General features: G+C 32.3%; 2 protein-coding genes across 2 annotated transcripts; one reads left to right on the top strand and one right to left on the bottom strand.

Annotated features, from left to right (window-relative positions):
* Positions 1 to 596: 596 nt before the first annotated feature.
* On the top strand, positions 597 to 13,656 carry LOC119680740 (ceramide glucosyltransferase-like). Its single transcript, XM_038093694.1, has 6 exons — positions 597 to 877; positions 7,711 to 7,852; positions 7,901 to 8,105; positions 12,307 to 12,419; positions 12,475 to 12,930; positions 13,126 to 13,656. Exons 1-6 carry the CDS (start codon positions 777 to 779, stop codon positions 13,327 to 13,329), a joined length of 1,221 nt encoding a protein of 406 aa, XP_037949622.1. The 5' UTR covers positions 597 to 776; the 3' UTR covers positions 13,330 to 13,656.
* Positions 13,657 to 24,269: 10,613 nt separating this feature from the next.
* LOC119675233 (uncharacterized protein K02A2.6-like) lies at positions 24,270 to 25,514 on the bottom strand. Its single transcript, XM_038086421.1, has one exon. The coding sequence runs from the start codon at positions 25,512 to 25,514 to the stop codon at positions 24,270 to 24,272; it is 1,245 nt and encodes a 414-aa protein (XP_037942349.1).
* Positions 25,515 to 26,200: the final 686 nt, after the last annotated feature.

The raw sequence follows: 26,200 nt of genomic DNA, 5'->3' as shown, positions 1-26,200 counted from the left end.
ATCAGCTGTTGAGAAATGAGAACGAATGAAATACAACGAATGTAAACACTTTCAAATGAGTCATTCAAAATGAGCCATTTTCGGCCAATGTAAACGCCGTATTACGGTCTTCGGTTAGATGTAATATTTTAAATAAGCAATCCCATGGCATCACTAAATTAAATTTATCAGAGATAATGTTATGTTATTGATATCTATACAAATGAAAAATTAAAACATATATATTCAGGAAACGAAAGCGCTTAATTTCGCGCTAGTAGCTATGTCAAATAAACACTAAACAATTATATGTGGTAATGCTATATTGGATAATTACGAAGCCAATATTTAGTGTTTGTATAGTTTTAATTGCATTTTCATGTTATATAAATCGACTTATTATAAAATAAGTTCGTCGAGCTAAGATAACAGGTGATTCGAAGGCAGGAAAATAAATGTTAAATTACAAGTACCGTTAATGTAAATTAACTCAGTAGTGGCTTTCAATTTTATAAATTTAATATAACACGAATTGCCCTTTATATACCGCTATCATATTTTCTTCCCATATGGAACTAAATTGTTTCATTATCATTGTTCCACAAAAGTTTAGTGATAGAAGTAAATATTAGTAATCAACCCTAGTCATAATATTATATATGGGAAGTGAGTGTGACAATATTCCACAAAAAGTTTAATGTTTCTTCAAAGAAGAACTGTATCAAGAACTGGTATTTTAAAAACAAAACGATGTTTTTTAATATCTTGTGCAAGTTAATTATATATTAAATGGTACAATGCAAATTCTAAGGCTATCTCCATTATATGGCTTAGCTGCAATATTGTTAATATTTTGGTGCGGTACATGGTTTGTTCACATATTAGCAATATGTTATGGGTAAGTGATTGTTATTCTGAATCTTGTGTAAATACTAGAACACTTAGAAAAAAATCAAAACAGTGTATATTTGTTAAATGTTGTTAATCCTGTGCTGAATATAACTATAACACGGTATTCCGTATATGAGGCAATGAAATAATAGTTTAAATAAGCAACAATTTATAATACTAAAAGAATATTAGCTGATATTGATATTTCTGTTATGGTACAACAAATATTCTTTGAGTCGTTTTGTAATGAAACTAATAAATGTGAAAGTATTTGTACTTAATCAATGCAATCAAGGCAGTTATAATTAAAATGCTATATTGAGATATTTTCTTATTATAATTATATAAGTGATAAATGTATTTCTAGATTTTTTATCGTAGAAGTTTTCTTGTTATCATAAACAAAAAGAAACTATCAATAAAAATTTGTATGAAAAATGAAATGCACTATTGGAGCTCAAATGCGCGACCTTATTGGTGCGCAATTGGCTTCATTGCAATTGCACACTGTGCATTTAAAAAACAGCTGATTTTTTGCGTCAAAGAAGAAAATACTTTTTGCTGTAAAAAAAGCAATTTAATAGAAAAAATGCTACTAAGATAATTTCTATGTTTCAGCAAGCATTCATGTATTTACTTACTCATATTTGAGCTTAGCGCGGTTGCCGTTTATACTGTTTTATATGAGTACACCTAATAGTATTTTATTCTGGTGATTCATCATGTTTATCACTATCGGTAATCGTGTTCGCCTAGAACTGCAGATATAATTAAAATAAATGGGTTTTTTTGGGACGTTTTCGACTTCATATACATACTTGAAGTAATTTAAACAAAAATTATAAAAAACAAATTAAAATGTAGTTCAACATTTCATTATGAAGTTTCGCGCTTCTTCTGATAATTGCCGAATAACCAACGAGAAATAATTCTGAATCTATATATGAAATATTTAAGCAAAGTGGTAGGCATATTGTATCATGAAGATAGAGCAACAAAAAGTGTGTTTTCAGAGGCTTGATAAAGCATACATTTTTTAGTTGATATAATAATAATAAACTCACCATTTGTCTTTTACTTTTCGACGCATAACTTGTAGGCTTTGCTTCTATTTAAAAATTCTAAAATAACCACCATTTTTCTTATTTCGATTATTAGCTATTTTTGCAGAATCAAAAATAAAACGCAGTGTCACCGAGTTCGTTTTTCGAATTACAAATTAATATATAAATTCACAAGCGTTATTTTCGTCACCATTGCTTTACGAAATGCACTAATTATTTCTCATTAATGCCAAATACCCTTCCTCTTTTTTTTTTATAACGGCGCTACTCATACGACTCTAAGTTGGGAAATATGGTGCTACACGAAATTCTTTAATGATATATGTACTGGCATTCAGGCAGATAATAGAATAATAAACTACTCAGATTTCTTACTTTAACATAAAGAATCGAAATTGCTTACTTCTCCTCCGTCCGGATGCTTTTATGACCCTAGTACACACGGCACGACGAGTATTTTTTGGGGCGCCATGAAAACATTAACTCTCAGTTTGTCAGTTTGTTAACATTACGATATCTCATTCCGGCTCTATTGTATGTTTAGTATGTTCAATGCTTTAGTTCATAATTGAGTTTTGTAATTAACCGAGGTGTTTTCTATGTTTATTCTGAAGGTCTATTAGGCTTTTGTTGTTTCATGCTATCTATTTTATCATTCAATTTTTGTGGTCAATCTCAATCTACTCTAATGCTACTTAATATATACACCGCAATTATATTTTTCATATATGTAAGACTTTTTTGCATTTTCCCAAAAAGGTGTTTGCATATAAAATGTTGTGTCAGCCTTGTTGTAATAAGGGTGGTTCTAGAAGCCTAGCATGGCACGCTGGCAGGCCCGGTATGTTTGCCGGTTTTGTGGTGTAAGTTCTTGGGAACTATTGGCCACCACTGACATTAAACAAAAATAAAAAAATCGTGCCATTGACAAATTCTATATATATTTATAAGTGAGTTCATAGTAACCGACTGAGACGTGGTACTTTTGCCATTGATTACATTCATACACTCTGAATCCAACTATCCCCCCCTCAGTAAGTTTTCTCGGTCTTTCAGTCCTGTCACCTGTTCTATATTCACAAGTAGTCTACTTCATTTTAATCGTACGCATACCTCATGACATATCCCTGTACAACTTTTAGAGCTTATAATAACCCTAGCCGGACATGCTGTTCATTTGACTAGTAATTATATAATAATATAGGAAACAAAAACAACCCTTTTTACCTTTCTGTAACATAAAACTCTATCATATACTCCTTTTTTCATATATTAAATTTAAAAAGCGTTCAATATTTAGGTTTTATTAATTTGAATAACAATTCTTTTTATTTAAATTACTTAGTTAACTATCATACAAAAATAATTATATAATTATGTTTACAAAATTTTTTTTTCTTTCAAAAAAATATGTATATAAAACTAAAACAATTTTTCAGTGCGAATTTTTTTAACAAAATTAAATGAATATTATATTAATATAATTTTTTTTATATAAAAAAAAAATACAAAACAAAAACCATTTCTTGGATTATAAATGCGTAAGGATTCATAATTCATAATTATAACATATATGTACAGAGAATTTTCTTCTTTGTTCAGAGTTCTTAGGTTAATATAAATAACTTTACAATTTTAAAGTGTTTCTATTTTTACTTTCTCTCTAAGATAAAAAACCAATAATGCGAAAAAAAAATATACTGAAAAAAACAATAGCCTGACGAATGTCAAAGACTTTAGTCAGACTTTTGTGTATTATATCAAAAAAAACAAAAACAATTCTCTCGGAAACTCGTATGTTTAATTATAATTAGAAAAAAAAAATATCAATAAAAAAATTGCATAATAAACAGAAATAATAAAAACAATAAACAAAATAAATCAGTTTCAGTCGCTGCAATGTTGTCACTATAGCTATTGCCGTATCTAGTTGAAATTTTATTTATAAACAAAAAAAAAAGAAAAAAAAAAGATTTTTGTTTCTCTTTAAAAAAAAAACTAGGCATAGTTCGTACAATTTATATAGTTATATATTATATAATATATTTAATAGAAAAAACCTTTATAAATATATATATGTACAAAAAAAAATTTCAAAAGAAAAAAGAATCGGTAATCATTAATACTCGGACGTTATATATATTTTTAGGGCATTATTCTCCTTTATTTCTTTTTTTATTATTTTAATATATCAAAAAAAAAAAAATACTATATTCAAACGCTCAAAAAGAAAAAAAAATTAGATCATAACTTCACAAGTGTGGAATTATTAATTATTTACTTTTAAATATAATTATCAAAAAAAAAATAATTTCTGATTAAAAAAAACAAAAAAAAAATCTGAAGAATTTTAATATATATATTCCGCATTTCAAATATTAGTATGCCGTTCAAAAAAAATTCTGGAGGATGATCACCATGACCGTTAACAAAGTACTACATTCGTAATAACGTATCATTTAAAAAAAATACCTGTTATTTTCTTTTGAGTACCGTTTCAGGTGATAGATTACAGCTTCTTGAGCCCCGTTGGTCTTCCGCTATTCTTTTTTATACATAAATACATTATGATCAAAAAAGAACGAGAATTAAAAAAAAACAAAATTTTAATTCTAATAATTTTCTTTATTATCGCCTTCAAAGTACTCTCCTCCTGCGGCAATACATACATGCCAACGCTTGATCCAATTTTCCATACAAATTTTATAGACCGTCGAAGGTATGGCCTTTAGTTCATGCAGCGAATTCTCTTTTATGGCCTCTAACATATGGTCTCAAAACATGTCAAATTCATAGACCCATGTCTTATCACCAGTTATGATGCGTTCGATGAATGTGGGGTCACTATCTGCGTTGGAGATCATCTCTTTGACCACATCACAACGACGTTTTTTTGAATGAAATTCAGCTAAAAATCGCTACACGAAAATTTTTCGACTTTGTATAGACGCCAAACAAAAACTAATCGTACGATAAGCGTTAAACTTTGACAGAATGTGTATAATAGTGTTGCCAGCGTGAAAATAAAAGAACTTACCGATTGGATAACCGCGGGAATTCTCGTTCTTTTTTGATCACAAGGTATATCTTCAATACCGTTGAGTACGTCAAAAAAACTGCAACAGACTCCGCACACCAACTTCCAGCTCAGCGCCTACCAGCAACAGCTCGTTTTTACAAAAAAAAATGATCTGTTGGCAATCACAGATCATGTATGTCAGTTTTTACTTATCTCCTTTTTGATATAACTTGCTACTCCATCTGTCAATGTAATGCTTCTTGGCTCACTTCACAAATTTAAAAATTTCTGCAGTTCACTTTTAGCTTGGAGCATACAAATTAATTTTTCATTAAAACACTTTGGTAGCAAAGACAAATCTTTTCACTGTATGTAACCAGAAAACTAAAATTCAAGAGTATTATTGGTATGTCTTACTAGACCAAAATAAATTAATGTTCTTTTATGGCGTTAATTAATAATTATTTCAAACAAAAAAAAAAAAAATAATGTTCAATCAGGATTATTCTGCACCCATTTGAGATGTTTAAGTCACGAGCAATCTTCCTTTCAGTCATACAACGATCTTCCAGCACAATTTTCTTGATTTTTGTCACTTTTTCTTCGGTATTTGATGTTGATGGACGTCCAGAATAACGCAAATCTTCGATCACTTCACGACCCTCTTTGAATGATTTATACCACTCGTATGCCTGTGTTCGATACATAGAAGAGTCTCCTTAAGTTTTTTGAACCATTTTCAATGCTTCAAAACACAAAATTTCAAACAAACTCGTTGTTCAACTGAATTTTCCATAGTAAAAATCACTAAATGCACTTGAGTTAGTCTCACATTAACAGCTGCTGTAAACAAACTAATTGACAGATGGCGCTCAAATTTGTACCATACGTCAAGAAAGGGTGTACCAACATAAAAAAAAATTTTTTTGAAAAAGGCAAATTTCCTTAAAGATTCGAAAGATAATTAATTCTTTTCTTTTGCATATAATAGTAACTTATTTTATTTTATATATGTTTTATGCATTATCACTAATAGAATTGCAAATGGGCATTTTAAAGTCAGCAACTGAATTAAATGAAATTTCTTTCACAACTATGGCTTTATAAAATAAGTAGAAAGCACCATAAAACTATTTTAATTTTCACGAAAAGTATTAAATGTTTTTTAAAATTAATAAAGATAAGTGTTGGTCTTTATTACCACCTTCGGTAATAAAGGTAAAAAGCGATTACTCACCAGCGGATGGAACTAAACAAGAGCTTAATACAAGTAGTACATCAGAAGATACAAAAACAATGAATAAACAAAATAAAGTAATTTCGACTTTGCTGATATCTCATTTAGTAATATTAAATCGTAAGAGTGTCCTGAAAAAATGAAAAAGCCAAAGCAACGAAACTTAAATTACCTTTTTTTGTAGATAAAGTTGAGAACGTCCGCCCACTCTTGAATATCCTCAACGAAAGAAAATAAGAATGTCCTGAAAAAATGAAAAAGCCAAAGCAACGAAAGTTAAATTACTGGCTCAGTAATTTGAATAGATTTGAAGGATTCGTAGTGAAAAAGAAGACCAAACAGCTAAACAAGAAGAAAAAAATTCTTAAATTACCTTTTTTTGTAGATAATCCTCTACGAAATTCAATAATAAGTACGAAAAAAGAGTGATATCATCTCCTCTTGTTCGAATACAGCCCGGTACACCGGTAATTTATGCAAAAAATCGTCAAACATCTGAAACAACGTCAAAAAAAAGATCCCTTCCAATTTTCGTTTTAGAGATAGAGTACCCCATTTCGAACGTGACTTATCTCAATGCTCAAGATCCCAACATTAAGTCAGGATGTAGAAAGCAACCCAAGTGTTTGGTTGGGAAGTTCCTATGCATCCATCTTATAGTCCAGACCTGGCACCAAGTGATTGCCATCTGTTCCTGTCCATGGCGAACGATTTTTCTGTTGAAAACTTTGATTCAAGAGAGACTTGTGAAAATCTACTTTCTTAATTTTTTTTCAATAGGTACGAGAACTTCTATGTGAGAGGCATAATGAAATTTTTTGTAACTATGGTAAAGAAGCCTTCAATTTCATGTAAAAAAAATGTATTTCTTTTTACTACACCTATTAATAATAATAAATAAAATAATTAATAAAACACTATCAATATTTTTGTAGTCGTAGCTATGTTTCAATTTTTAATATATATGCGACAAAAGGCTGTATACTGATCTCTATTAACTCTTGTAGTATTTACCACGCGTTGAATTAAATGCTTAATTTGCTTGATATTGTAGCGTTTGATTCTGTCGCGTTGTTGCAGAAAGGGAAATATTGGATAAATTGTTTACAATAATAATACAATACATCCTACAATAAGTAGTAAATAAAAAATGTCTTATTTAGTAATTTTCTCATTTAGTAAAACTCATTTAGTAAAAAATAGAGTATCCAATTATTCAACAAGATATTATTTAGATTATTTTTAAAAAGTAAAATAGGTTAACGTTTTTAAATAGATAAATAATCCATTCGGTTAAATAGAATTTACAATCCTCAGTTTGTTGTATATTTTAGTAAAAAAACATTTATAAGTTATAAGAAATTAATATACAAAAATTATTTAAATGTGTTAAATTATAAATATTCACAAAAGTTATTAAAACGATTTAGAAGAATCTTTATATGTGACTTTAAGTGATCATTATTGATTTCATCTTTTCATATATTTATATATAAAAATAATATTTTAAATTTTTTCAGAAAATATAAACTTAATAAAAAGGTTTGCAAATTTCCTACAGAAACTCCTCTAACTGCAGTTTCAATTATTAAGCCACTTATGGGTGTAGATCCAAATTTAGAACATAACCTTGAAACATTTTTTACAATGGATTATCCTGTGGTAAGATACAACAAATCATTTTGAATTTTTTTAACTATTTACTTTTAGTATGAATTGCTTTTTTGTATCGAGGATAAGGACGATCCAGCTACAATAGTGGTACAAGGCTTAATGAGCAAATATCCAAAAGTAGATGCTTCGCTTTTTATTGGTAGTTCGAATGTTGGCGTAAATCCGAAAATTAATAATATGCAACCAGCTTACGTAGCCGCTAAATTTGAATTCATCATGATATCGGATAGTGGAATAAAAAGTATGTATTAATTAAAAATTTAATAACATTTTATTAACTTAATTATTTTGCATTCTACCTTAATTCAAGACTTTTCAGTAGTTTGATTTGTAGAATCTTTATGATATTCAAGTGATATATTAAAAAATAATTTCATTACCTTAACGTATTCCTAATCATTACATTACTATGATTTACATAAGTATCTTTTATATCCTATTCTGTTTACATTCTGTTAAACAAATATACATAAAAAAGTTCTTACGTTTTTAAAAAACAACATAAAAGTTTGTGTTTATTCAATCTATACGTAATTTTGTACAATTTACAATTTATTTCCGTTTTTTGTGCAAGTATTTGTGCAAAATAACTATTTTTAGAAGGGTTTAAATAGGAATGAAAAGATAACAACAAAAGTTTTTATTTTATTTATTGAAATTTGGCTGACCAAATTTGATCTTGAGTATTGCCAAGTACTCATCATCAGTACTTTTCACGTCATAAGACGTGTCACAACAAAAGACGTCAGCAACGATATGCTGCATTTTTCTTATTTAAGTATGTAATCATCAGCCTGACGGATATGTTATCCGTCATATAATGCATACTTTATATATATTCGCCTATTAAAATAAAGCTAAAGAAATAATAATTAAATTTGCTTTATATCATATTTTTCAAAAATAACAAATAAATAATTAAAGGCAGATTTTAATTGTAAGGTTTAAAACACAAAAATAATATTTTTCGATGAATAGTAAAAAAAAAAGATGTGGTTAAAGTTGGCTCAATTTTTCCGAAAACTCAATTTTGCTAAAATTTAATTAAATTACAAATAACTTTAAAACAGATGAACGGGTCACTTTCATTTTTTGCTTAAAGTTGTACTTTAGTGATGTAGTACAAGTATTTTGTATCTAACTAAAAAATGTGGATAAGCTTACGAGATTTCAGTTAGCCAATCAAGCTCATTCAATTGTATGCTCATCTTAACAACTATATTGAAGGAAAATTTCATTTTCTTATTCTTTTGCTGCGTCAAATTTTGATCGTTTAATTTTAATTCTGCTATTCTGCCAATCGCAGTAAGGCTATTTGAGTCTACTTCTACTTGTACTTGTACTGTCATTGATCTCATCTAACATTGTCAAATTCTCCACTTGTTTTAGTGGACGATCATCTCATTATTATGAGTCATAATATTGGACATCGTATTCAAAAAATCCTATTCATTGTAGAATATGAATTGCTTTCATTATTCAATTATTTTAAATAATAATAGTTTACACTTTAATTTGTGGGAAAAATAAATAAATAATGGAAATTGTGGATAAAATAAATAAATACAAATTTAAATATATTAATTTTATTATAATAATAATTTTATTATAATAATAATTTTATTGTAATAATAATTTTATTAAAATAAATTCGAAAAGAAATGTTCAACTCATTTAGATAAAATAAATAAATAAAAATTTAAATATATTAAATTTATTATATACAAAATTATTATTAAGGCAAACCCAAAAAGTTAAACTTTCAATTCGTTGAACTTGTGTTTCCAAAATAAAGCTGTAGTTTATAAGCTCGTTCTAATTTAAAGCACGGCAAGTGCTTTGGTTGTTGTCACTAATTAAATAAAAATATAAGGCAAACCCAAAATTATTATAATTATAAAATTTTTATATTAATAATTTTATTAAAATATATTGAAAATCGAAAATCATTATTAGTTACTTACATATTAAATTAAACTCTTTTTAATTTTTTTTTAACTTATCTCCCACACAATTTGATTGGGAAAAATTTGGTACAAAAAAGGTAAAAAAAACTCCCATTGGGAATAAGGAAAAAAACTGCCATTCCCATTTAATTCAGAATAGGGGTGTATATTCTAGCTGTCGCCGCTTTAAACGGCTTTCATTGGTTGATACAACATCGCGGTGGTGAAACATGTTTTATTTTTTGTTACATATCGGTGCAAAAAATTTGTTTTAATTCACTAAAACATCTTTCTGAATCGTCGAGACGTTATTTAGTGCAACTGTAAGAGCACCCATTTCGAAACTTTGTTTGTACGTATCGTTGCGCTGACTTCTTCAATTCATTAGCTTATAAATATCTTGTGCTTTTGATTTCAACTTTATTGCCATTATCATTTTCCTTATCTACCCGAAAATTTTCTTTGCCGGTTCTATTTCCAAGACTATCCTAATACACATGTTTTTTTAATAAAGTTTTCAAAGTATCATTAATTTTACATCCCAGCATCATTGTAAAATTTTGTATTTTTATGTTTTCCATCAAGACTTGTCCATATTGCTTACCATGTTATATCTTTTGAGAAATTGCTACTGCCTTCATGTTTTCATGAAGGAGAGTAGCAAAGAGAGATTTCAGACAGTTGTCTGCACTATTTTTTGGTGCCACCACATTTGTATTATTTATGTTTCTTATACCGTTTTCGATTGGTGAATCTGGATCCAATCTAGATTTACTCTCAATTTGTCAAATTTTGATGCCTAATTGAACATTTTTAGAGTAATAAACAATTTTTGTTGTAGTGTTAGTAGATTCATATTTTTCAGAAATAGATATATTGAACCAAACCACAATTTTGTCAAGTCATATAAAACAGATATTAATTTCAGTTCCTTCTTTAATGGTTTCACAACAAATTTTTGAATATTTCCGTCTATAATTCAACAATCTGTCTGTTCGGCTTTGTTGAAATAAATTAACGTCATTATTTTTGTTGCTGATTTTTTTTTGTCTGGTCTTAAGGGATAAATAAGCAGCTTCTGAGCGCTAAACGCCTACGGCTTTTTTTTGTTCTTCAGTTTAAATTCGAGAAAGCTATCGTGCTAATTTCTTAATGTATCCAATATGTTTGCTTAATAATTGCAATAAGTCATAGTATTCAAGACCACTTTATTAGCTAAAATTTCTTAAATCGACTTTGGACCGTCTTCTTTTTTGAACTTCACCACAACAACGTACCATACTACATTATCTGTTAAAGATTATGGGCGTTCTTCGAAATCACTTCGTAATGGTTATAGGCATTGATGCATGCATTCACACCATATTTAACAATAATTAAATATGTGCATAGGCCTACGGTTACTATGAAGAATGACAGTCAGAATTTATTGCGGTGATGGCGTTAGAATTCACACCAAGTCTTTGCAGCAACTGTCCGTATTGACTGGAAACTTTAAATGAAGGATTGTGAGCTCTTCTAAATGTATCTTATGTGTAAAAAACTAACTTTTGAAAGTTTCAGTTTTTGTATAGGCTATTTAAAAAATGTGCGTAATATCCGCGCTACAATTACAATCACTGTCTTTGTTTTTCGAAAAACTCTTTAATTTTTATTTAATAATACAATTTTATGTGCAAACAAAATATGAACTGGTATTTTTATAAAGATTGTAAAAAATAAGAATTTTTAAACTTTGTCAATGCAATTTCTTCACAAACTGTATATCAATAGTCAAAAATTATTTCACTTTTTTAATAAAAAATAGGTGCGCTGATTCTGAGCTTCACATTTGGCAGGACCTGAGTTCGATTCCTGGTACTTGCAGTCTCAAAAATAATTATTTACGAATAATTAAATACAAGAATTATTTCTAAGACCACTGATGATGGGTATTTGGCAATACTCAAAACAGCTGTATGATCAGCCAAATTCAATTAATTAAAATAATATAAGAAATAAAATTTTTGTTGTTGTAGTCCATTACTGTTCGAAAAACCTTTTTATAAAAAATTAAAGAGCTAAAAACAGCTACTTTTTGAAATACGCAATCGTAATGCTGCGTTTAAAGGTTCGCGCATATTTACGTAGTTTGGGATAATTTTTTTTTATACAAATTTTGAACAACGGTTATGTTAAAGCGCATATTTGCATAGTTTGCGTAGTATACGACAGTTAACACTTTTTCATTAATGCACCTTTTGTGTTTGCACATGATTTGTATATGTAAAGTTTAAGCATTTTGTGAATGCATTTTTATTTTATTTGCATTTTTTTATGCACATTTGACGCGTAGGCGTCATCATTGTACTTAAGCCCTAATTTCCACTAACATGTATCACTCACGGTCACATACAAAATCACAAAACACCCTGAAATCCATTTATACTATTATATTTTCTATGGTTTTTATATTTTGCGTTAACATTAAAACTATTTAACTTTCTATTTTATAAGTGCGAAGTGATACTTTACTAGATATGGTTAATAATATGACAGAAGGGTATGCATTAGTTCATCAAATGCCTTTCACATGTGATCGTGAAGGTTTTGCAGCAACTTTTGAAAAGGTTAGTCATTATTTTTTCGAATTGCTTATAACTGTGTAATCATCTTTTAATTTAGATATACTTTGGTACAGTGCAGTCCAGAATTTATTTATCAGCTGATTTGCTTGGTATAAACTGTCATACAGGAATGTCCTGCTTGTTGCGTAAACCAGTTATTGATCAACTCGGGGGACTTCAAACATTTGGTTGTTATTTAGCAGAGGATTTTTTTATTGCCAAAGCTATAGTAAAAAGCGGGTGGAAAATGCGTATAAGTAACCAACCAGCTTTACAAAATAGTGGTTTTTGTGATATTAAAAGTTTCCAAGCTCGCCTTATACGTTGGGCTAAATTGCGTGTTGCCATGGTACCAACAACTATTTTACTCGAACCTCTTTCAGAATGTATGATCTTAGGCGCTTTTGCTTCTTGGGCAGCATCACTTTTATTTAGCTGGGATCCTTTGGTGTTTTATTTGGTGCACATTCTAACGTGGTTGTTATCAGATTGGATATTACTTTCAATAGTGCAGGTTTGTAGATAGTTTAAAATCGCTATATATATTTAGATATAGTTAGATATAGTAAATGAAGCATAATTTTTTTATAAATATATTTATATTTTTAATATTAAGAATTGTTTAATCAAAGTTGTGTGATATAATTTAAATAAACTAATTGCTTCATATTTATTCGGTAATCATGATATAACTCTTTTTTTTTTATAGCATGGCTCATTAACAATTCACAAGTTTGAGTTTGTTGTGGGTTGGTTATTTCGTGAACTTAGTGGACCTTACTTGTTTCTCAACGCTTTGTGGAGTCCAGCAATCCGATGGCGTACTAGAACATATAAACTGCAATGGGGCGGAATAGCTTATGAGCTGCCAGCCAACACAAATTTAAGTACGAAACGCTTAATACCATCGTAGCATTTAATATTCATTATTTGATAAATAAACTAGTTTGGAGTGTATATGAAAAATATTTAGACTTAGATAGAATTTGTAAATTTGTTACTTGAAGTAAATTAAAGTGGTATTATTATATAAGCTTATTATCGCATACTTTTTTAATTTGATTTACATACAAATTTATCTTAAAAATGCATTTTGTAAAGTAAAAACATTTATAACAAATTATTAACAGCACTATATACATACTCAAATTAATGGATTTATGTATTTAATTTTATTTGTAAATATAGGGTGCATATCAAAAAGAAAATAAAATAAATAATAATAATTGTATATACATACATTACAAGAGTATAATAGACTGGTTATTAATACAACTTATTATTAGTTTCAATATTTATATAAAATCATTTTTAACATAACATAACATTTAGAAATATTGCTAATAATTCCTGTAAAATAAATGTAAGGAAAGGCTTAACAAAATATGTTAAAGTGGACACTATTGCTGTTGATATAAATCAGTTATAATTTGAAAACTAATAAAATTAGAATATCAATGGAAACATTATTTGTATTTGCTGTTAAAGATGTGAAATGTGTAGCTGAAGGTTCATTAAGATTAAGGAAAATTTTTTTTCCTTCTGTTGTCAATTTTTCGCTGTGTAGGAATGGACTTTGAAAACCGCTATATAAAAGTCTTGCTGTAAGCCGTTTTTAAGTGCTTGAAGCAATTGAGGTGCTGACAATCCCATCCATAAACCTCAAAATAATGAAAGGACTATATGTGGACATGTTTGTTTATTCATTGTTATCATAACATGACTGAATTGTAAACACAAGCATTTTATCTGACATCGACATATATATGTCTATTTGTAGGATATTGTCTTGAAATTAGCTTCTTGTGTTTAGATTCTGTTAAAAATTCAGCATGTAACTGCTTTCCATATACCTCAAAATATCATAAGGTTAATTTTTTCTTGCCGATAATGGCGTGTCTTTTTATGACGAAAGAAACTATTTAAAAGTTAGACGGATTCGAATAGCAAAGAAAGGACAAAGACAAAAATTTTTCATTTTTAATTTATTGAAATTTGGCTGTTTCGAGTATTGCCAAGTACTCTTCATCAGTGGTCTTTGGAAATAATCGAATTTTATTTAATTAGTTTATAGTCCGTATATAAATTGTTCAGACTGCAAGTGCCAGGCTTAGAACTCGTGCCTGTCAAAAATATGCATAACAGATGTCTCTACAAAAAGAATAGCTTTGAAGCAAAAATAGGTAAGCTCAAAGATTAACTTTCAATTCGTTGAACTTGTGTTTCCAAATAAAGCTGTAGTTTATAAGTTCGTTCTAATTTAAAGCATGATAAGTGCTTTGGTTGGTGTCACTAATTAAATAAAAATAAGTGACAAAACCTGGAATTTGAGCATTGAAAGTTTGTGCAGCCTTGGCTATTTGTGGATAAACACGATTAGTCATCGCTTTTAATTTGACAGGCACGAGTTCTAAGCCTGGCACTTGCAGTCCAAACAAATTATATACGGACTATAAACTAATTAAATAAAATTCGATTATTTTCAAAGACCACTGATGAAGAGTACTTGGCAATACTCGAAACAGCCAAATTTCAATAAATTAAAAATGAAAAATTTTTGTCTTTGTCCTTTCTTTGCTATTCGAATCCGTCTATCATAAGGTTATATTTAATTATTAAGTATTTTAAAAATTTTATTACGCATGGTTTTTTATTTTTATAATATTTTCTTATGGTTTTTACATGTCTTATATTGTGAATTATTATTTTAAAAGCACGATTTTTGTTTGTCGCATTAACGTATCAGGTTAAACTGCCTAAAATAATAGAACAATAAAAGGAACCTAAATTCCACAATGAATGGGATTTTTTAAATATGCCTGAGCGAAGCGTGGTGTAACATTAGAATGACTTTCTTTATATTACGGTTCTAGATTAGGTTATAGGTAACAAAATCATGCAATTAATAATGCCTCTACAATAGAATGGCATTGAAATGTAATAAATAGAAATAAGTAATAATATAATTAATTCAATTACTTTACAGTTTGTTTATGATTTCGTTCTAATATAACACAGCAAGTGAATTTCCAATGAACTCCAAATTCGATCGTAGAAGTCAACTACGGCTTTTAATCAGTTGGCTAATGAACACTGGCTCTGAGCTTCAAATTTTGCAGTGTATGAGCCCAACTCTTATTATTTGCAGTCTCGAAAAATGTTTTTCGAATAATTAAATATAAGATATAATTCCATGATCGCTGATGAGGGATATTTGGGATAACTTGAAACAGCTATACGATAAATCAAAAGTTCAATTAATTAAAAATAATAAAAAAAAAAAATTTTGTTGTTTCAATTTTCGATAAAAATCTCTCAATTGAAAATAATAGTTTATATAGTGCGCAAGTAATCAAGCAAGTTCTTGGAACATCACATTAAATATTTTTACAATCCACTATCCTATTACACATTACTTTGTAAGATGTAATGCGAGCAAATTTTTATAAAAGCAAATGAATGCTTAAAGTAAAGAGGAGTTATAAAAGATATGAGAGTTTTTTATATATATATATATATACATATATATAAAGGGTTTTTTTATTCAACTTCTGACAGGACAAAATTTGTTTTTCTGCATAACGTAACAACCATCCTCCAAGGCAAAGGCATTTTTTCGAAGGTTGACTTACAGAAGGCGTACTACCAGATTTTAGTGGCCGAGTACGACATATCGAAGACGGCGATTACTACTTCTTTTCCATCAACGGTGAAGGAGTTAAGACATTTCAAGAAGATGATTAATTTTGTAACCACATGGATGCGTTGTTTAATTTTGCTGAGATATCACTCGGTCGTGTCCGGGACGTTGCAATAAATTTGTTAATTAACCTGTTCGATAAACTAGTGTGCGACCAAGAAGTAAAGGAACAAAAGACATTTGGATTTTTTTTTTTTAAATAATTTCATTAAATCTAAACTTACTCTAATTATAAACTATTTGCTATGCCACAGAAAATCCTAGTTACAATAGTTCTAGCCGATAACATCAAAATGTCGAAGACATTATATATTATAAAAAATTCTAGTTACAATGGTTCTAGCCGATGACATCAAAACGTCGGAGGCGTTAAATATTATAATCAATCCTAGTTACAAGGATTCTAGCTGATGACATCAAAATGTCGAAGGTGTTATATATAAGAAGAGAAAAAAATGCTAAATAGAATCCTTCTAAATTAGCGCTGACCTTGCGATTGTTGGAGCCTAATAATTTCCTAATAACTTCTCTATAACCCAATTTCCCTAATGTATGCCCTTGGTTTCTGTCTTAGATAAATCTTGCTCGCTAGGTACTAAGTCCATTTTTTCTCCTCTCTCCCCAGATTACTGGAATGAAATTTTCATAATGCTGTGGAAATCTTCTCCATTCATTCCTAAGAGGTTGTTTAGTGGGTTCAAGTCTCACACAGTGGCTTTCGGGCTTCCACCTACGGTCAAAAAAAAAAAATCATCAATAATTTATTATTATTCAAAAATATTTCAACTATTATATAGTGCTTATACATAATAAAACTATTTTATTTCAAATTACATTCATTTAATTAATAGTTAAAAAATAAAATTTACTTTATAACTTTTACTGACCATTTCAACGCAACGACGTCTACAACCAGCGACGTTTATTCAATCTTTCTCTAGGAAATCGCAAAAACTATAATATCAAAATCATCTGGAAGCCAGAAGATATTATCGCATTCGAGACTTGTAAAGCAGATTTAGGTCGTGTGCGAGTTAGGTTAAGTTGCGTTCTAAATGAGGGAAATGCTAAGTTGTGCCGATAATGTAGTGATGTTTCGATACGTGTTGATAAATGGCTAAAAGTGTGCAGTGCAAAAAATCCCAAAAAATCTCCCATTTGGTTTAGCATCAATTTAGCCTAACTCGCACACGTCCGAAATAAAAATTGGGAGAAATTTTTAACTGTTGTTTTATTGTCAAAGTGTAAACAAAACAGATTTGGAAACATTAGTAAATGTAAGTACTCATTGTATTTTTAAATTTAATAACTTGTGCGAATTTTTTCTGTATTTCTTTTGATTTTAGATGACTCAAATTAATACAACTGTGGAAGGAAAATCTGAGTGATTTCCGTAAATGTAAGCGCAATGCGCATATTTGTCAAATAATTTCTAAAGAACTTGGGAAATTTAGTGCGCAAGAAGTGCACACAAAAATAAATAACCTGCAGCAAAGACATAGGTATTCACCTCCCACATTTTTATTTGATTAGTTATTAACATGATTAGAGAGCAGAGAAAAAGCAAATGGGTCCTTCCGGAGGGAGCCGACGAGAATGGAAGTACTTCGGAAGGATCCATAAAATGATAGGGTCAAACGCCGTTAATAGTAATGTAGTGGAGGAGTCAATTATTAGTTAAATTTTATTTCTTAGTATTAGATTTAATATTAGTTTTATTATTAGTCAAGTTTGTAGTTATTAGTATTAGAATAAGTATTAGTATTTAATAAACACTGTACATAACTATTTACTAAATTTGTGGCTTTTTGTATTAGAATAAGTATTAGTATTTAATAAAAACTGTATATAACTATTTATTAAATGTTAATGTTGTATTTTACTTACGAAAACTTAATGCGATCGTATTTCTTATAACTTTCGCCTCCACCGACGGGTATCTGACCGCCTTCTATTACTCTTGCTTATCGAGAGAAAATATCACTGAATTCATGAAATTTTTTCAATGAAATTCTTTCAAAGATATAGGAGTCGTTGTTTCTTCCTGCCGACCCAATATTAATGTAGGTAAATTTTGACCTGAGGAAATAAACAAAAGAATAATAATGTTCGTGTTCAATTATGAACTACATTTGCAAACTTACCTATGATAGCAACATGCGAGCAAAACCACGGAACACCAACCCTTATAATTATAATAGTCAACGGCTTTTATCCTCCGCGGTTGAATCTCTATATGACAGCCATCTGTTTAATAAAGGATTGTTATTAATATAATAAAATCCTTAATAATATAATAAATTCTTAATATAATAAAGAAATCCTTTATTAAGCAGATGACTGTCATATAGAGATTCAACAGCGCTCCAAAACATTGTGGGAAACCAAGATTGCAAAACCCGTTTACGGATTCCTTAATTTCTGCAATAATAGGAGGGCAAGACGATATGTACTCATTGAATATTTGGCAAACCGCGTTGCAGAAATCTAATACAATTTTACCCACAGTACTTCTTCCAACACCACTTAAATTAGCAACAGTCCTATATTCAGCAAAAGAACCAAGTGCAAACAAACCGATAGCCACTCTAGAGCAATGCAAGCTCGCATATTAGTGTCCTATTTAGCTAGCGTGTGAACTTTTTCATCGTTTTTTTAAAAGATTCTCTGCTAAAACGGTAGTTTTCTTTAAATTTTGTATCATCCATTGCTGGCACATCTTGTTCCCAAAAATTATTGCTTCGATCCTAAAAGAAAATTATTCAATCATTTGCATTCCCCTTACCAATATTTTATACTTACGAATTTCCACAATTGTCTTGTGCTAATTCCTGAAGCTATGGACAATCTTCTTCTTGCTATGAATTTAGTTTTCGTAATAAAAAGTTTATTAATAGCTTCATGATTTTTTATTACTTTCAATAATAACATTTTTAGTATTAAATTGAACAAACGGCGTTTTTTAACCAAATAATAACCATAACCATATAATAACCATTTTAAATTTAAAATTCTCTCGCTTATTTAATAAAAAAAAACATATGATATAGCAACTTCTTAATGATAATTTATATCGTCTATCAGGGTATTTTTAAAATGATCATTTAAGGTTGCTTAATGATAATTTAGTACGGTCGTCTGTCAATGCTATTAATTCGCCAAACCCTGTATAATGAATTAATTTTCAATGCCTAATTATGTGACACTTCCTTCTAATTTTTTATTCTCAATTCGATTATTGAATTCACTTATTAATCTTTCTAATATACTACATAAATAATATTAGGCCTTTTCGGTGGCTCGCAAGTACGACTGGCCTATACTGGCCGAGATGTACACAAAACAACAACACTATTTTCTCAACCTCAGCCAGTATAGTATACTGGCCACAAACATCGACCAGTAAAAAAAGTTTTTTTATAAAAAAAATTTTTTTATGGAAATACACGCAAAGTATGGACCACAGAGGAAACGAAGTGGTTTCTAGAGTGCTACTTGACACGAAAGAAAGAGTTTTAGGAAACAAGAAAAAAAAGACTTGAATACCAACATGTGCTTGAGGACGTGATAGCACATGGAATTGCAATAGGTTAGGTTAGGTTATACCGGTGATCCCTAGTGGATCCACTTAGGCCTATTGCCCCATTGTGATGCCGTATATATATGGTGAAAACCTCAGGGTTTAAAACCGTCTAGAACCTTTTGCAAGGCATAAAATGCTATTTAAAATCTACATATCGTTGAGTCTTCCCATCTTTCGTTAAAAGTATTAGAACTCAATAACAATTTACATGATGTTAGCGATATGCCAAGATAGTCTAGATTAGAGCAATATTGAGCTGCGTCGACATTTCGTTCAGAGATGTGTAGCAGTCAAGAATCGTCCTAGATGTAAATTGGACTGAACTCAAGGACTTTAATGCAGCTTGACTGTCTGATAGTATGTATATATTCCTGCCAAATATATCATCTACATTCAAACAAGCTATAGCTTCCCTAATGGCGAACACTTCCGCCTGAAAGACACTACAATGATCTGGAAGCCTAAAGAAGGAAGATTTGTTCAATTCCTCTGAGAAAACTCCACTACCTACACCACTACTTGTTTTGAATCCGTCAGTGAAAATGGTTACGCCCTCATCTAAGAAGGGACCACCTGACGTCCATACTTCTCTAAATGGAAACTCGACATTACATTTTCTGTCAAAGTAGAGAATAGGTGTGATGTAATCAACGTTTTTAGGAGTACAATTGAAAAGATTTGGAATGGAGGCATGACCATAGTCACTGGCTCTCCATTGGGAGGTAGCTTTTAGTCTTAAAGCAGATGAAGCTGCCATTTGTTAACTAATAATATCCATTGGCAGTAACTGAAGCATCAAATCTAGTGCAATGGATGGTGTGGTGCATAGCGCCCCGCTAATACAGAGTTCAGCTCTACGCTGAATCCTGTCAACTACCGAACAGTACGAAGATTTATCAAGAGCTGTCCACCATACCGTAATACCATTCAGCAATATGGGCATAATAACAGCTATATATAGCCATTGGGTGATGTGAGGTTGAAGACCCCACTTCTTACCAATAGCTTTCTGACATAGAAGAAGCGCAACATTGACTTTTCTTGCGCGCTTTCATATCGAAAACTATACCTAAAAATTTGGCTTCCTCCTTCACATGTATCAGAACCTCGTAGAGAGGGGGAAGAAAATTTTGGGACCGTATGTTTTGTAGTGAAAACCACGACAGTTTTATTGGGATTCACCCCTAGGTCACATTTTTGTGTCCATTTGTTTATATCCTAAACAAGACCATTTTGTAGAATGCATATGCAATAGTTTCGCAGCCCTCTGCCTTCAGTTTTATTAGCAGTTCATTCACCACTATGTTCCAAAGGAAAGGAAAGGATGGGCTCTTCAAAATGTTGAAGAGCTAATCTTTGCTTCAATGAGTCTGCCAGTTAGCAACTGATTTATAAAGCCAATGAGCGCATCATCAACACCCAGACGAGAGACCGCGCTTACTATTGCACTTGGGAGTATATTGTTGAAGGCCCCTTCAAAATCTACGAAAGCAACCATACAAAATTCTTTGAGTTTAATGGATTTTTCTATTCTATAAGTGAGGGAGTGGAGAGCTGTCTCCATGCTGTGAGGAGGACCACTGGTTGGGGCTTACAGCACGCCTTACTTCTACGTCTATAATTATTTCAAGGGCCTTCAACATGAAAAAGGAAAGGCTTATTGGACGGAGTTCATTGGGGTAATGGTGCGAGGTTTTTCCTGCTTTGGGTCTAAAAACTACTATAATCTCCCTCCATTTAATCGGGACATAGTTAAATAAGAAACAATATATAAAATTTGCCAAAAGCCGGTTGTGTATTAACTCCCAAGAATTCTGGAATTTTCTTGTATTCTTGCAGAGAGATCTTGTATTTCCGCCAATCACTCTCATTATTGTTTAATTTTGCCCTATTGAAAAGTCTCCTACACTCTTTTCGTAAAAGATCTAAGTGCTTATTCCACCAAGGTGGGTTGCATTTCCTACTAGGTCGAGTGAGGGGACAGACATAATTAAAAGCTTCATTGAGCACTGAGGTTAGATCTTGGATTTGATTGTCTAGATCAACAGTGTTCCCAGCGGGACCGGAGGAAATGTTTAACAGCAGCTCACTTAGCGCTGCATTATAATTCGTCCAGTTTGTATTTTTAACATTTCTAAACGTTTTTTGGTTGTAGATGTTCGATTAATCCAAGGTTAGGGTGAATTCTAGAATCATATGGTCTGATAACGAGTGTTGAGTGGACACTTTCCACTTCTTGACCGATTCGTGAAGCCTAGCAGTAGCAAGAGTGACATCTAGCACTTCCTGCCTGTATTTAGTAATAAAAGTTCATTGCAGATAAAAAAATTGTTACTAAATATAAAATCAAAAAGTAACTCACCTCTTTCATTAGTATTTGAGCTGCCCCAAACCTCATGATGAGCGTTGGCATCGCAACCTATTAGTAGCTCTACTCCGAGTCTCCTGGCGCTGCTTGTTAGCTGTATCAGGACATTCGATGGTAGTGTGGCATTATCATGTGCCAGATATGCAGATACTGCCCATATTTGGCCCCAGGAGCCCTCGATACTTACTGCGGTTTGGTCACCATCACTATATTGCGAAAGTAAGAGAGCATTAAATTTTTTGTTAACCACTATGCAGGACCTAGGCTTACCCTTATTTACCGCATATAATAGGTTGTAGTTATTAGCCCTGATTCCGCATACAAGATCCTTATAAATCCATGGTTCTTGTATCAGGACCATATCAGCCTCGTTGTTGCTGAGGCGTTGCAGTAGACTGGCGGATGCAGCCTTGCTATGATGCAGGTTAATTTGCTGTACCCGCATCTTCAGTTTGTGTGGATCCATTTTTCTCCACCACAGTGACATCAAGAGCACTATCCTCCTCAGAGTCATTACTCATTAGGAGTTCCTCTTCATCGAAAAGATAGCGCATGCCTATGCTCTCCTCTGATGTAATTGAGTGAGCTGGCGAAGGAGCAGACACTGAAGTATCCATGCACACAGGTGAGTCTTCAGATGGAATAACCGGACTCACTTCGGTCATGGAAGCAGGCTTAATATTGCCCACTTTCGATAAGGGATCAGCAGTGTGTTGAGAAATTGCCGCTGATTCCCGTACATCAGACGAGGATTGCTCCTCATCTTTTTTGTAAACCCTCATAGTTATGGGGAAGAAACCGTAATTTAATACGCCACCAGATCGCGCCAAAATGGCCAGAGATGCTTTGTCGACCACAAAACTGACCGACCTATACTTGCTTTTGGCTTCTTCCAGCTTAGTGACCTTCCACGTGGGCGTATTAACATCAGGGTTTCCCACCCGAATTACCTCCAGAATCCGCTGAGGATCGAATGGTTCAGCTGGAATCCAGGAACGCGCCCTAGGTCGGCCAGGAATTTGTTCCTTAGCAACGATTTTAAGCTTTCCGCCAGGCCAAACCTCACCCATTCTGGAGATGGCAATGCGAAAGAGATCAACAGAACGCTGATCAACGCAGGCGACTAGCTTCACATGGCCCTGAAATCATCCACTGTCGCGACATTTGGGAACTGTACCTGGAAATTCCTTAAGAACTTCGACGTACAAATCAAGTGCCATCTGGATCATTTTCGTCAATGACCGCCACTATAATGGAGCCCTTCAGCGTGACGCTAAAGGACTTAGTAGTGGTGGCGTTGCCACGAAATTTTGCCTTTTTGGCATCTGGCTTCGAAGCTGACTCATCTTATAAGCGTTGACGTTTCCATACAGGTTCCTTTTTCTTTTCTTTAGTAGTATCAAGGATCTGTTTTGCCCAGGCTAATCGTGCCTTTAGAGACTCGGACGTAACCGAGCCATTGCCATATCTCTCGAGCAGTCTAGTTGCCGCTCGCCGTTCTTTATAAATTCTCCTGGATGGAGGACCCGACCTTACAGAAGGGCCAGAACGTGTGGAGATTACTGATTTATTAAGAGGTTATTACCGCTAGAAGTTGCGGTAGGTACCTTGGAACTAGCCGTTCCAGAAGAGCTTGGTTTAACCGAGCTTGATTTTTGTGTATTATTATTTTTTTGGTTCATATTTTAAACCCACGACCGGAAGGCGTTATGATATTTTTATTTTATTTAAAAATTTGTTATATTCATTTTATGTAATATATGTATTTAGGTTTAGAATTTTTTTAACACATAGTTAAATTTGTACAATTAATTTTATTTTATCAAAAACTTAGTAACAGTTTTTACTGTTGACAATGCCGTAGAAACTGAGACTCCAAAGAGATTTCCTAATTGTCTATAAGTTATCGTATTACTAACGTACCAAAGATATATATTTAAACTTTGGTTTAATTTAAGTTTGGTTTTTTGCGTTAACTACAAAACGTTAATAGACTTTCTTTTTACATAACATTACTTTACTTTATTTAACTAAAACAATATATTTATTCACGACGCTACCCATCGAACTTCCGTTATTCTTACTTCACTCGATTGTGTCATTCGCTGTCAAACATAGGTTAGGTGACCACCTGTTGTTAAAAATTTTAAGGTGCCCAATTGTGCGTTTCGGATGTAGGTTAACAGTCGGCCCTTCCTGACGTCAAGCGTCCTCGCGCTCGGAATCAGTTTCTTCTTCGTACGGCAATTGACACCATGGCTTTAGAAGATCAGACGCATAGATTGATTTATAATGTCGTTGTTTTCGATAGGATCCTGGTAGGTCTTCGATGACATAACGGTCATTATCGAGAACTTCGGTGACTACAAACGGTCCTTTATATCGACATTCAAGTTTGCGGGACGTGCCTGTGGATGTTGGTTCTCGTTCTGCTAGAACTAAATCACCTTGCTCATATTTCGTTGGTTTCCTGTGTTTATCGTCGAAACGCTTTTTCGCGTTTACCCGTTTACTATCGGTGTTATTAGCAGCAAGTAATCGTCGGCGGTGGAGTTCTTCTTGGGTGATGGGAATAGTATCGTCTTCATCTTGGAGAATTTGGATCAGCTTGTTACCTAATATGTCGCGTAGTTTGAATCCAAAAAGCAATTCGTTTGGAGATTTTCCCGTCGTTTGGCTAATCAGTGAGTTCAATGTACATTGAATGCTTCGTAGTTGCTCGTCCCAGGTTCGGTCATCTTGTGTTGATGGTTGCAGCATGGATAAAACGGTGCGATTAAATCGTTCGACTTGGCCATTGGCTCGTGGCGTACGGACTGCGTTGCGTATGTGTTTGATTTGTTGATCGTTACAGTATCTTTCGAATTCTTTTGACGTAAAGGCGGTACCACGATCACTTATTATAGTTTCAGGGATTCCAACGTAACTGGTAACTTCATTCAGAATGGCGATGACTTGTTTAGTGTTCGTACTTTTCACTGGTCTGACGATGACAAATTTTGTGAAACTGTCCACAATAATCAGGATATACTCGTTTAACTTTCGGCTTCGGGGAAAAGGTCCCAGGTGGTCAATGTGTATTGTTTTGAACGGAATAGGCTCCATTTTGTCGCAATGTAACTCACCTTCCTTTTTACCTCCTCGACGCTTAGTGAAGGCACAATCAATGCACGCTTTCACAAAAGATTTGACAAAGTTTCGCATTCGAGCGAACCACATAGACCGTAGTAAGTATTCAATCGTTCCGTCAACGCTTAAGTGTCCTGTTTTAACATGTGCATCATGTGTCACCTTCCATCGTAAAGCCTTTGGTATTACGAAGAGCTGTTGGTTTTTATACCGTTTGTACAGTCGTTCGTTAATTATTTTATAGTCGTTAATAATGTCTGAATCCTTATCCTCAATTTTCATTACGACTTGTTGAAGTTTGCTATCTTGTAATTGCATACTGTAAAGCCAATCTGCCTCGGTTATTTCCGCCTTCCAGACTCGCAAGGTCGCTTCCTCAAGGTCGCAACCGTCTTCGTTAGGCTAACGACTTAGTGCGTCGACGTGCGCCATTCGTTGCTCGCTTCGATGTTCGATGATGAGGTCATAGTCTTGGATACAAAGCCACCATCTGGCTATACGAGGTATCATTTCTCGCTTTTGCATGGTTAATTTTACAGCATTGCAATCGGTAATGACCGTAAACGACTTTCCATAGATGTAATATTTAAAGCGGTCCACAGATTCGACAACTGCAAGCGTTTCTAATTCGTAACTGTGATATTTCCTTTCCAGCGGTGTGGTAGATCGACTAAAGTACGCCACCGGCTTCCAATCTCCGCTGTCATTTTGGAGTAAAACACCTGCGAGTCCGATGGCACTCGCGTCTGTATGCACTTGATGATCAGCTTCCACTCGGTAGCCCGTTAATACTGGTCCGGTTGTTAGTGCCTCATTTAGACTCACAAAGGCGTTTGTTTGTTGATCTGTCCATTTAAAGACGGCGTTTTTTTTAAGTAATTGTCGCAAGGGTCGGATATAATTGCGTAGCCTGGTATAAACTTACGGAAATATCCCGTTAACCCTAAATAGCGCCGCACCTCTGTTTGCGTTGTAGGCATGTTGAAATTTCGTATGGCTTCGGT

This window comes from Teleopsis dalmanni, chromosome 2 (assembly GCF_002237135.1).
Source record: "Teleopsis dalmanni isolate 2A chromosome 2, ASM223713v2, whole genome shotgun sequence".
In the NCBI taxonomy this organism is placed as follows: Eukaryota; Metazoa; Arthropoda; class Insecta; order Diptera; family Diopsidae; genus Teleopsis; species Teleopsis dalmanni.
This window is presented reverse-complemented; position numbering and strand designations above follow the sequence as displayed.

Excerpts from the sequence above, each read along its gene's own strand:
- LOC119680740 (XM_038093694.1), top strand. The coding sequence starts at position 777 with ATGCAAATTCTAAGGCTATCTCCATTATATGGCTTAGCTGCAATATTG. Across the intron at positions 878-7,710 it reads ATATTAGCAATATGTTATGG|AAAATATAAACTTAATAAAA; the intron begins GTAAGTGATTGT and ends AAATTTTTTCAG. Across the intron at positions 12,931-13,125 it reads TATTACTTTCAATAGTGCAG|CATGGCTCATTAACAATTCA; the intron begins GTTTGTAGATAG and ends TTTTTTTTATAG.
- LOC119675233 (XM_038086421.1), bottom strand. The coding sequence starts at position 25,514 with ATGCAATTACAAGATAGCAAACTTCAACAAGTCGTAATGAAAATTGAG.